Raw genomic sequence first — 12,522 nt, 5'->3', positions numbered from 1 at the left:
CAAGGTTTATCTGTGTACTGCATTTGACTCTTTTATCCCTCAAAATTTTAAAATTTCTCTAACAATCCTCTCTTCCCCCACTTTTTTATATCATTGATTCATTAAGAAACTGGAACCTATGTCGTGTAAAATGTCCCACATTCTTGATTTGACTGACTGCTTCCTCATGATGCTAACTCATTGGCTTTATCTTCCTCTTACCCGGCCTTCTGTATTTTCCGTAGACTGTTACTTTAGACCTAGAGACTTGATTCAGTTTAGGTTCAATATTTTGGGGGGTGAGGGCCAAGAATAGGCCACAGATGGTGGCTGCTGTGTACTTTTTATTGAATCACATCAAGAGGTACATAATGACTGGTTGACCTACTTCTGTTGATGCTAAGATGGACCACTGGTTTCAGGCAGTCAGCCTGATCGCTCCATTTTAAAGTTCCCTAGTGATGATCATTGCCTACGTCCAATGATCTCAGTTGCAAAATGGTGACTTTTCTATCATTCTTTTGGCATTTATTAGCTGGGATTATATAAAAAGTAACTTTCCATCATCCACTATTTGGTTACCTTGAGATACATTTCATATAGGAAAGCTGAATAAATGTTTTACTCTTTCCTAAGAACAATTTTAAGAGTAATGAGTGGGTTCACTGATAATACTCAGTGGAGACTGGGATTTTATTTTCTTAATATCATTGTTAACTCATGGAGTTATGTATACTTGATGGGATTTGATCGATTGCAGTAGTTTTTTCTTTAATGCTCAAATTGTTTTATCTGAGGCCAGTAGTAGTGCCCCCTCAAATTGGTTGCTGTATCCTTTTGACCTGACCCCAGTAATCCATGATATCTTCCTATTTCCTTGACACATCAAGATATGTCAGGCTCATCTTATCAACCTCGCCCCATACTTGGAATCGGCCATTTCTCCAAGGGGACTGGTTGGTTTTAGTGGGAAATTGTATTAACAGACCACACTCTGGGTGCTAGGAGTGTTCATTGCTTCTGGGATAGTTTTGCTTCTAGGTTTTACGGTGAGCAGAACTTAGAAGCTATTTAAAAATATATGTATATATAAATATAAATCATGAATTTATACTGATATTTCTAATATAAGATTACAGGTTTTTTCCTTTACTTGAATTGCTTTATATTATACTCATATTTTTTTTCACACTGAAACCCTTGCCTACAAAGGGTATTACCAAATTACCATAATTAATTATTTGCTATTTTATAAATCTACCCATATTAATTTAAAAAACCAATATAAATATTGCAAAAACAAGACTATTGAAAAAAGTTTAAAATTTCTTTGTAGCTCTTTTTGTCTTTAGAATGTATCCAGTAGGACTATACAGTCAAAATACTGTTTTAAAGCCACATGAATAAATTATTGCCTTTCTTTAGTCATATCATCAATCTGATATACAGTTAATTTGCTTAAACTTGATTTAATGTTTAGGGGTTGATTTTTTTTCTATTTTATTTTCTATTTTTAAAAATTTTATAAAACAATACTTGAAATCATACATCCAGTTAGGAACTCTTGTATTCGCTATATTTTTTCTGAGATATAATTAGCAGATATTTTCCTCAGTTTGTCCTGTGTCTTTGTCTTTGCTTATGATGTTTTCTTGGTCATGCATAAGTCATTCATATATTTTTGCCAATACCATACTGTCTTGATTATTTCAGCTTTATAGTAAGTCTTTTTTAAATTATTAATTAATTTATTTATTGGCTGCATTGGGTCTTTGTGCTACACGTGGGCATTCTCTAGTTGCAGCAGGTGGGGGCTACTCTTCATTGTGGTGCACAGGCTTCTCGCTGTGGTGGCTTCTCTTGTTGTGGAAGCCGGGCTCTATCTAGGTATGTGGGCTTCAGTAATTGTGGCACATGGTCTCAGTAATTGTGGCTCGTGAGTTCTAGAGCACAGGCTCACTACTTGTGGCGAATGAGCTTGGTTGCTCCGCTGCATGTAGGATCTTCCCAGACCAGGGATCGAACCCGTGTCCCCTGAATTAGCAGGCAAATTCTTAACTACTGCGCCACCAGGGAAGTCCTCATATATATTTTTAACGTAGCTAAATTTATTAATCTTTAACTTGCTTTTGAAATGTGAGCCATTTTTATTACAATTTCCTCATTCCCCATTAAAGAGGAACCTATCAATATTTAATTCAAGTATTTGTATGGTTTGAATTATTATATTTAGATCTTGCATCAATTTGGAAATTATTATTTAATAGTACTTTATTTTTAAATATTAGGCACTTTTTTTCCAGATGCTGTTTTAGATACTGGGGATATAATGTGACCAGACCAACAATATCTAGTTTCTTTCAGAGCACATGTTCCAGTGAGGGAGGACAGACCACAAAGATGATTACATATAATGGGAAATTTTATGAAGACAATAAAAAAAGATGAAGTACAGATATAGACTAACAAGGTGCCTCTCTGATAAGATGTCATTTGAGTTGATTTCTGAAACACAAGGTGAGGCTAGCCTTATCAAGACCTGGGGCAAACTGTACAGGCCGAGGGAATACTTAGTACAAAGGCATTGAGGAGGAATAAACCTTAATGCCTATTAAATGCTTACTGTGATCCAGACACAATACAGAAACACTTTACATGCATTAATGCATGTATTTCTTCTAGCAGCCCTTTGAGGTAGATATCTATTAGCATCATTCTGAATGTGAAGACACTGAGTTTGGGAGAATTGAAATCATGGGCCTCTTCTTAGCCTCTAACTTGGTTTAAGGTTTCAAACTGCAACAGCGAACCCTTGATTTTTCTCTCTCCAGGCTTTCACGAGAAGGACAAGAAGCCATACTGCCGGAAGGATTTCTTAGCCATGTTCTCACCCAAGTGTGGTGGCTGCAACCGCCCAGTGTTGGAAAACTACCTTTCAGCCATGGACACTGTCTGGCACCCAGAGTGCTTTGTTTGTGGGGTCTGTATACTCACTTATCTTTTAGATTTAGAGAAAGTCGGGGTTCTTTCTGAGACACAACTGGTAAGAAGGTTCACAGCTCAGCATGAGAATTTGACAGGGGCTTCTTAAAAGAAACACAAAACACAACATCCATTGTGGGCGTTTGCTTGTCTGTTTTGCACATGGGCAATATTCTAGCCTCTATTTGTCAAGAACCGAGTGAATTCCTGCAACTTGCAGGAAATTGGCAGGGATTTCAAGGCTGAAATTTTGCTGATGCTTTTACTTCTTGACATCTACATCCCTCTTCTTTCTCTTCTCTCTACCACCCAGGACTGCTTCAGCAGTTTTTCTACTGGCTCCTTCTTTGAACTGGATGGGCGTCCCTTCTGTGAGCTCCACTACCATCACCGCCGAGGAACCCTCTGCCGCGGATGTGGGCAGCCCATCACTGGCCGCTGCATCAGTGCCATGGGCTACAAGTTCCATCCTGAGCACTTTGTCTGTGCTTTCTGCCTGACGCAGCTGTCGAAGGGAATCTTCAGGGAGCAGAATGACAAGACCTATTGTCAACCCTGCTTCAATAAGCTCTTCCAACTGTAATCTCAGTTGAACCCTTACCCTCTTCTGATTTACTATAAAATTTAAACCAGAGAGGCAAGAGTACATTTGTAGTTACTGACCTTCTGCTCAATAGGCATATAGAGAAAGCAAAGGCGATGAACAAATAAGGGAATGTCTCTATGTCACATGACTAGGCTTGTGGCCTTAAGTTTTGATTTCTAGTCTTTTTTGTTGGTTGGTTGGTTTGTTTAAATCAGGTGCTTGAATTTTGATCTGAGACCCTCTGTCTAGAGCCTCTGCAGATGTATTTTCCACATACACATGTTCATTCCACACTCATTTACTCAGATTTCTCCATTTTCATCCCTATCATGCCTCTACTCATTATATTCTCTTTTTTGGCCCTCATAACTGGGTCTTTTAAGCTACCTACATTTCTCTGGGACTCACTTTCCCACAATCTCTGCTGCGGACCTTATCCTTGCTGTTAAGAATCATGATATCACTCTTAAGCTCCCTGCATTTCCCTTCAGTGTATTTCTCTTTGTCCAGAGAAAGTAGACTTTAACTGGACAACTTTGAATACTGACATCATCGATAAATAAAGTAGCTTGTGGTTTTAATGGCTGAATGTCATATTAGTTTGGTAAATAAACTTTCTGCTTCCCATGTTATGTACTAGGCACAACGTGCAATTAAATTTGTATCCTACTTCTTGTTGACTTCCATACAATGGACACTTTGTTTAAATCAGAAGAAATTAAAAGGGGGGGGGACTCCTAGTCACTGTTCTCTTAATTTGGGCTCATAACATTCACTTTATTTTTTGCACTTCAATGGTTGATTAAAAGATGGCAAAGCTTCTTAAAATTTTTGTCATCACTTTGTTTACCTATGGAGAAAAACGATTTCCACTAGGCAGCTGCAAACTTATATTTGCACGTGTGTGCATATCTCCAAACTCATAACTTTGTATATATTTGTCCAATTTTCTTGTATATCAATTATATCTCAATAAAGCTGTTTAAAAAAATGAAACAGACATCTTCCTTAATTCACAGTTGTCTCATAAAGACAAACAAAATGGCTATTCTTAGAGCATCTCTGAAGATGGATGCTATAAAACCTCATTTCACCACTTTCCAGTTTCGATTAGGAAAGCCAAGGCCCCCCCTAAAAAAAACCCTCTACTTAATGATTTTTTCCTCTGAAAAATATTGTAAGTAAATTTGTAGAAAAGCTTATCAGGCTATTAAAGAATCTGACTTTCTCATGTGCTATCTCAAGTCAGCTTCAGAAGGAGTCATGCTTCCTCAAAAGAAATCTTGATAAGATCTGTACCATATCTTTCTTACCATGATCTTAAAAATAACTGTAGGATTACTTGTTATTAAAAAAGTTTTAAATTACTGAGGAAAACTCCTTCACTGGAGGTATTTTTTAAAATCGGGCTGAATTTGGTGTCTCTAGGTTACTAATGTGGGGACAGAACTTCTTGGAGAACTGAAATGGATTAAATGATTTTTGCTAAGCTTTATCATATTGGTCTCCTTTATTGGAATGGATGATAAGGGGGCTTTGAGAGTTAAAAGGAAGTAATAATTCTGTAAAATAGGAACTCCAAATGCATCCAAGCTATGTGGGAGGACACCCAGGTAGGGAGCCAGCTGGCTTTTTGTCCTGTGTGGCTGGCTGAGAGTACTCGACTAAGCAAAATATATGTTCAATTTCTAAACATCCTCTTTACTGCGTATGACTCTGTGATGTCATTTGCAGCTGTTAATATGGTAGCTATGGGAATTTGACAAAGGAAACTTGGGGTTTTAACCCTTAAGAAAGAATGTTCGGGTGCTGACGTTTTTTTAAGGATTAGCTATTTTGAGATTTCAGTAGAATCTACATATTTAAAAATTTTGAAGAGAAACCAGAGTTCACTAAGCTGAAATTAAGAAGTGAAAACTTTTTCTTTTCATAATGAAAGTAAGTGGTTATATATTTGTTCAGGTTATATATATATATTGTTTGAAATTAAGAAGTGAAAACTTTTTCTTTTCATAATGAAAGTAAGTGGTTATATATTTGTTCAGGACTTCCTAGGAAGTCCTATACCTGTTTACTCTTGGTTTTGGGTAACTTATAGCTTTTAAAATATAAAACTTACCCTCAAAAAACAGGGTTTTTCCACCAGTGAGCATATATATTTTTACAAAAGAATGTGCCATAGGGCTTCCTTGGTGGCGCAGTGGTTAAGAATCCGCCTGCCAATGCAGGGGACACGGGTTCTATCCCTGGGCTGGCAAGATCCCATGTGCCACAGAGCAGCTAATCCATGAGCCACAACTATTGAGCCCATGTGCTACAACTACTGAAGCCCACGCTACACAAGAGAAGCCACTGCAATGAGAAGCCCGAGCACCACAATGAAGTGTAGCCCCTGCTCACCACAACTAAAGGAAGTAGTCTGTGTGCAGCCATGAAGACCCAATGCAGCTAATAAATAAATTAATTAATTAATTTTAAAAAAATAAAAAATAATGTGCCATGGATTAGAAATTCTGTTCTCAAGGAGGAATCTCTTAGTTTGGCCAATGATTCTTTGGAATAAGTATAGAGTCTTCCAACGTGATACTTGGATAAAGATAACAGTGGTTTTTCCTTACAAGTTCTAGCACATACCCTTATAGGATGGCTGCTGGCCACAGGCTCCCTGTTTGTGACCAGCAGAGGGAGAGAGAGTGCTTTTTTCTCGCTTTGCAAGCAAAAGTTCTGAGATTCACCCTAACTGAACTAGCTTAGGTCACATACCCACCAGTGATTTTTGCTGGGGAATTGTACTATGCAGCTTGCCTTAAACCGAACTAGATCACTTCCAGAGTTAGGGGCAGGGCTAAGTGTCTAAAACACAAGGGCTCTGTGGAGGAGATGTGAATACTTAAAAAAATCTGGATAGTGGTAGAAAGAGGGCAATGAATCTTGAATTTATAAGACTATATGTTCAAAAGCAAAAATATTAAAGAGTTTCTAAGTTTCAAGATTACACAGAAGATAAACAAGTAGATCTTTCCAGGGCCCCGAGGGAACATGCCTGAGAACTTCACAGAATTTAAAAGCAGAGGAGAGCCAAGAACGATGATGTTATGAGGAACATGTGGCAGAAATACTGATCTTCCCTAGGCCCTGGGGATGGGGTTGGGGTGAGGCACAGCTTAAGAAACATTAAAAGCAGCTTCAGTGTGAGAATCTGAGAAAAGAGCTTTTCTAGCTGAAACAAAGGTGAGAAAGAGTGACAACTGTCTCTAGGGGCAAGTGTCTTAGGTGTGAGCAGGTCCTTAATAAGGACAGAGGTGGCAGCCACTAAAATATGAGACTGCAAAAGCAATTCCTTGCCCTCAAAATACTGTGGAGGTTGTGCTATTAGATAAAACTCTCCACCAGGGGAGCAGATACCTGCTAAGAACCCAGAGGTCAAAGGGGAAATGGAAATCTACTGGGATCCACTAGATGAGGAAGAAAGAATTCTCAGATCAGTGCTGGTGGTGAGTTGTGCTTGTTACAAATGTTTAACTTTGCCAGGAGGCAGGGATATCTCAGATCTATTCTCAAATGTATTTGGTAAGATACTGTTTCTGTAGGAGGTTCCTCCTCCCCAGTAAATGCATAGTGTTTAAATTAACTTCCTGTGAAAAGATATCTCCTAACTGCATGTAGGTTCACAGGCCATAGATTCTGATAATTGCATGGACTTTCTGGCATCCTGGTGAGGGCGATCCTTCTTGCCTCCCTATTTTAAGTATCATCTAATCTCAACAAATATTGTATTCTAGGAATAACATTTCGCCTGGGATAACTATCCCAGTTGCAGTAAGAGATATCTCAGATTACAAGTGTAAATGCAACAACTCCTGTAGCTGAGAATGAGCACATCAAGAAATCAAAGCAGGACTTCCCTGGTGGCACAGTGGTTAAGAATCTGCCTGCCAAGGGAGGGGACACGGGTTCTATCCCTGGTCTGGGAAGATTGCACATGTGCGGAGCAACTAAGCCCGTGTGCCACAACTACTGAGCCTGCACTCTAGAGCCCGTAAGCCCCAACTATTGAGCCCACATGCCACAACTACAGAAGCCTGCACTCCTAGAGCCTGTGCTCTGCAACAAGAGAAGCCACTGTAATGAGAAGCCTGTGCACTGCAACGAAGAACAGGCCCCACTCTCTGCAACTAGAGAAAGCCTGCACACAGCAACGAAAACCCAACACAGCCAATAAATAAATAAATTTATTTAAAAAAAAAAAAGAAATCAAAGAGGACTTTACTTCCTGTAAACTTTAACTCAGAGTTGGTGAGACAATTGGATATTGGATGTTAATGCCTTTGGACTTTGATATGCTATGTTGTGTCATATGACTGCACTAACTGGGGATATGAAATAAAATGGGAGTACGTTTCTCAGCATCGTTTTCTTTTCATTTGTTTCTCCACAAGGAACAACATGGCTCCCATTTTTTGGTCCATGTCCTTAGGTGGGGCTGACTTTACACTTAGCTCCTGGAATAGACACAAGTCTCAAGCCTGACCAGTAAATGTACCTTGTTCTTCTGGATCAAGGTGATTGGATCGGGGGTAGATATGTGACCCTAGCAAAGCCAATCAGGTTGCTCCCCAGGACCTTCCCTGAACTTACTGGGAATGAGGCGCTCTGATTTGTTTAGGATTCTGGCTCTGAGGATATTAAAAGCCCATTGCTGCTGAGAAATATCTTTAGCATCACTTGGAGAGCCTGAGAACAAAGCCCACACAGAGGAAAGTAGAGATAAATAATGGAGAGGCAATGTCTTCTTATTTTTTGAGCCATTCGGTCCTACCATATTAGCATCTTAGCTTCAGACTGGGAAGCTGTAACTTTTCTTTTTTTTGCTTAAGCTGATTTGAGTTGAAATTCTGTCACGGATTAATTGAGTAAACAGAACTGACATGTTCTCTCTTTTGTAAGCAAAGTATCGTGAAAGAATGAATAAATGAATGAACAAGTACACTGTATAGTGGCACAGAATGAACACTGAATGTCACCATGAAAAACAAATAGACCAAAAAAAAAATATCTGCTCACTGCCTAGTATTTTTTATACTAGAGCACAGTGACACGCTATATTTTAAGTCTGAGGCACCCTGCGCACAGCTCCTAAATTTGAAAACAAATTTCTTGCTCCTGCCCAATTTGTTAGTAGAGCTGAGTAATGTATATCAATATCACTAAGGGGGTAAAAAAGAGGGAAGGGTGCTGCTGTCCTCTGAGATGCAAAAGTGTGTCGAAAATCGTGTTATTTATGCTGCTTTGTCTAGTGCCCCTCCACAGAAAATGATTAAATCTTTAATGTTACTATAATGCTATGTATTTGTAGTAAAAAAAAAAAAATAGTTTAAAAAACCTTGCGGGGCTTCCTAGGTGGCACAGTGGTTGAGAATCCGCCTGCCAATGTAGAGGACACGGGTTCGATCCCTGCTCCAGGAAGATCCCACATGCCACGGAGCAACAAAGCCCGTGTGCCATGACTATTGAGCCTGTGCTTTAGAGCCCGTGAGCCACAGCTATTGAGCCCATGTGCTGCAACTACTGAAGCTCACGCACCTAGAGCCCGTGCTCCGCAACAAGGGAAGCCATGACAATGAGGAGCCCGTGCACCACAACGAACAGTAGCCCTCGCTCACCGCAACTAAAGAAAGCCTGTGCACAGCAAAAAAAGACCCAACACAGCCAATAAAATAAATAAATAAATAAATTTATAAAAAAAATAAAATAAAAATAAAAAACCTTGCAAACAAAAAAGGAAAATGATTGGAAAATCATAAGAGAATTATATTTATTTCTATCCTGAAAGTTGGTACTTGAAGAAAATTGGGTTTATAAGAGGTTGAAGAAGAAAAAGAGGACATTTATAGTGATGCTGAGAGGAGATTGTAGGGACACTTTTTAATGCTTTGGAGGTTGAGGGTGATGGTTTTTATTATATCCAACAACACTTGGAAAAGTGTCCAGGTGCCCTTGCATTTTCAGACATGAGTGCAGGAATATTGGCAGCTCAAAAATAAAGTGAGGAGCTTAGGGGGAGAGAAATTTTCCTAACATAATCTGAAAATTTTGAAAGAGAGGGAAAGAAGGAGGGGGAGAAATTTATGGGTTATGTAAGAGAACATGTGAGTTGGGCAGGGGGAAATTTCCAAAGCTTCCAGTAAAGAAGGAAACATGGGGAAACAAGAAGGGTAACATATAACAGTGTCTGTGAGGGATGGAAAGAAGGTGCAGGTGATGGGGGAGGAGAAGGTCTGTCACTCATCTAATCCCCTTATACAAATGACCTGGGGATGCAATCTCTCATCTTGGAGTGTCTCTTAGTTTGGTTTTCCTAGAAGTGGACCCTGAGACTAGGATTTGTGTGCCATAGTTTATGGGGGGAGTGGTTCACTGGATGTACAGGTAGCAGAGGGGGAAATGAGATAGCAAAGGGAGACAGACCAATTCGGTGTGCATTAATGAACAGGTTACTGCTATGGGGAGATGGAGCTCAGCACTCTTGATGACCTCTGGGATTTATTGTGGTCCACACGGGATGCCAACCAATCCCCCCACCCCAGCTCTGCCTCCTCTGGCCTGCCCTCCACACAAGCTGGATGATCACTTTTATTTTGAAGATTTTCTTTTTTATCTTTTTTTTTTTTTAACTTAGGAGATATACCTGGGCCTAGAAGAACCCTGACTTTATTCAACTGGCCACACGAATCCCCATTTCCCAGCAGGTCCTGAGACAACTGAGGCTTCAGAGCATGCCTTGCTCCGGTGACTGTCTCGACCTGAGTGGGTCCAGTCATATGAAAGGAAAACAGGTTCTGTGGTCAAGGGAGAGGTTTATCTCTTCCCACAAAGGACTGTCTACCTGGATGTGCTTCTGACCATAGAAAGCTTTTAGTCTGAGTCACAGGCGCTTTCAGTAGGAAGCATCAGCGTGTCCCTGGCAGTGAGTACCCACAGCTTTGGGAACTTAGAGCTTCTGTTGAGAAAAGTTATGAGGAGGTAAGCCTGTAAGAAGAAATTCATTTGGAAAGGTCTTCAAATCACTGATGCTCGCATTTGGAATGCGTAGTAGGCTACTTGTTTGCTTTAAATGCTCCCAGTTTAGAAAGCTTAATGCATTTCCTCTAGGGTAGCAATGGTGGAGGGGATTTAGGGAGGAAGAGTGGGCAAGGAATATTATTTCCATTTTACCTCTGGAAAAATGGTCAATTACATGACTAGGCCAAGGTCACTCAATTTTAGTAAGCGCACTAGAACCAGACCAATGTTTATTTAGTATCCTTTGCCTGGGACTCTTTCTCTTAGGCTTTACTTCAACAGTGTGAAATACATCTCAGAGAGGGCAGTAGGGCAGGAAAGGTGTTGTTCAGGGTACAGGGGCAAAAACTGCAGCCTTGGCATCAGACAAACCCAAGTTCAAAGGCTGATTGTACCACTTACAACTCATGTAAACCTTAGTTAAGCTATTTATCTTCTCCGAACTTCAGTTTCATAATATGCTAAATATGGGTAATGATACCTCCCACGTGGGTTTGCTGTGAGGATTAATCAAGATAATAAGTGCGAAAGAGCTTTGTAAACCTCCAAGAACCATACATAAAAGGCGTTAACAAAATAGTCTAAGAGATATGTGAGGAAGTCAGTATAGCTTCCATCTCTAGCATTTCCATGGAGACTGTAAAAGCATAGCAGACTTTTAGTTGCTTGTGTATGATTTTGGAAATCTTTTTTAGGGCTCAGGATGAAAGCTGATGGAATTGAAAATGCTGGGAGATTAGGAGAAGAGCTTGAGTGTGAGCTGATAATCTTCCTTTGCAGCAACATCTTGACAAAGTAAGGCTCAAGACGGAATGATTTTCATGGCACAGGAAATCCATCCAATTGGCTGCTTCCCATAGATAGAAATTAGTGAACCCAGGTTAAGAAAACAGAGCCAAGGGAAAAGAGTTCAGGAACTTTCCAAGGCCATGATATTCACTGCCTATCAATGGCCTAACCGTGATTCAAGTGAAATTCCCAGGAAAATCCTTGGCATCATTATTACTTGTATTAGTTTTGCCAGGGCTGCTGTACCAAAATACCGCAGACTGGATGGCTGACACAACGGAAATTTATTTTCTTACAGTTCTAGAGGCTGGAAGTCCAAGATCCAGATGTCGACAGGTTTGGCTTCTCCTAAGGCCTCTCTCTTTGTCTTGTTGATGGCCACCTTCTCCCTGTTGTCCTCACATGTCCTTTCCTCTGTGCATGTATCTCCCTGGTGTCTCCTCCTCTTCTTATAAGAACAAGAATCCTATTGGATTAGGGTTGCACCCTTATGGCCTCATTTAACCTAAATTACCTCTTTGAAGGCCCTATCTCCAAACACAGACATATTGGGAATTAGGGCTTCAACACACGGATTGATTGATTGATTGATTGAATTTATTTATTTATTTATTTATTGGCTATGTTAGGTCTTAGTTGCTGCACACGGGCTTTCTCTAGTTGCTGCTAGTGGGGGCTACTCTTTGTTGTGGTGCACAGGCTTCTCATTGTGGTGGCTTCTCTTGTTGTGGAGCATGGGCTCTAGGCGTTTGAGCTTCAGTAGTTGTGGCACTTGGGCTCAACAGCTGTGGCTCACAGACTCAAAAGTGCAGGCTCAGTAGTTGCGGCGCATGGGCTTAGTTGCTCCGAGGCATGTGGGGTCTTTCCAGACCAGGGATCGAACCCATGTCCCTTGCATTGGGAGGCGGATTCTTAACCACTGCACCACCAGGGAAGTCCCTGGATTTTTTTTTTTAATTGAACTGTAGTTGATTTACAATGTTGTGTTCATTTCAGGTGTACAGCAAAGCAACATATGGACTTTGTTGGGACAATATTCAGTCCATAATATTACTCAAAAGAATAAGGTGGCCAAGATACAATTCCACATGCTTTCTAGGCATAAGCTTGGTAGGTTCACTCTG

General features: G+C 40.2%; 1 protein-coding gene across 4 annotated transcripts in view; it reads left to right on the top strand.

Annotated features, from left to right (window-relative positions):
• Positions 1-4,522, top strand: part of LPXN (leupaxin) — a 43,257-nt gene extending 38,735 nt beyond the window's left edge. For all 4 annotated transcript variants that reach the window (XM_057726299.1, XM_057726300.1, XM_057726301.1 and 1 more), the window contains 2 exons: positions 2,811-2,959; positions 3,275-4,522. In XM_057726299.1, the coding sequence (XP_057582282.1) occupies positions 2,811-2,959; positions 3,275-3,544 (419 nt within the window). In that variant the 3' untranslated portion in view covers positions 3,545-4,522. The remainder of the gene's footprint in view (positions 1-2,810; positions 2,960-3,274) is intronic.
• Positions 4,523-12,522: the final 8,000 nt, after the last annotated feature.

The sequence above is a fragment of the Hippopotamus amphibius genome, chromosome 3, assembly GCF_030028045.1.
Source record: "Hippopotamus amphibius kiboko isolate mHipAmp2 chromosome 3, mHipAmp2.hap2, whole genome shotgun sequence".
Taxonomy (NCBI): domain Eukaryota; kingdom Metazoa; phylum Chordata; class Mammalia; order Artiodactyla; family Hippopotamidae; genus Hippopotamus; species Hippopotamus amphibius.
Note: the sequence above shows the minus strand (reverse complement) of the source record. Positions and strands in the feature narration are given on the sequence as shown.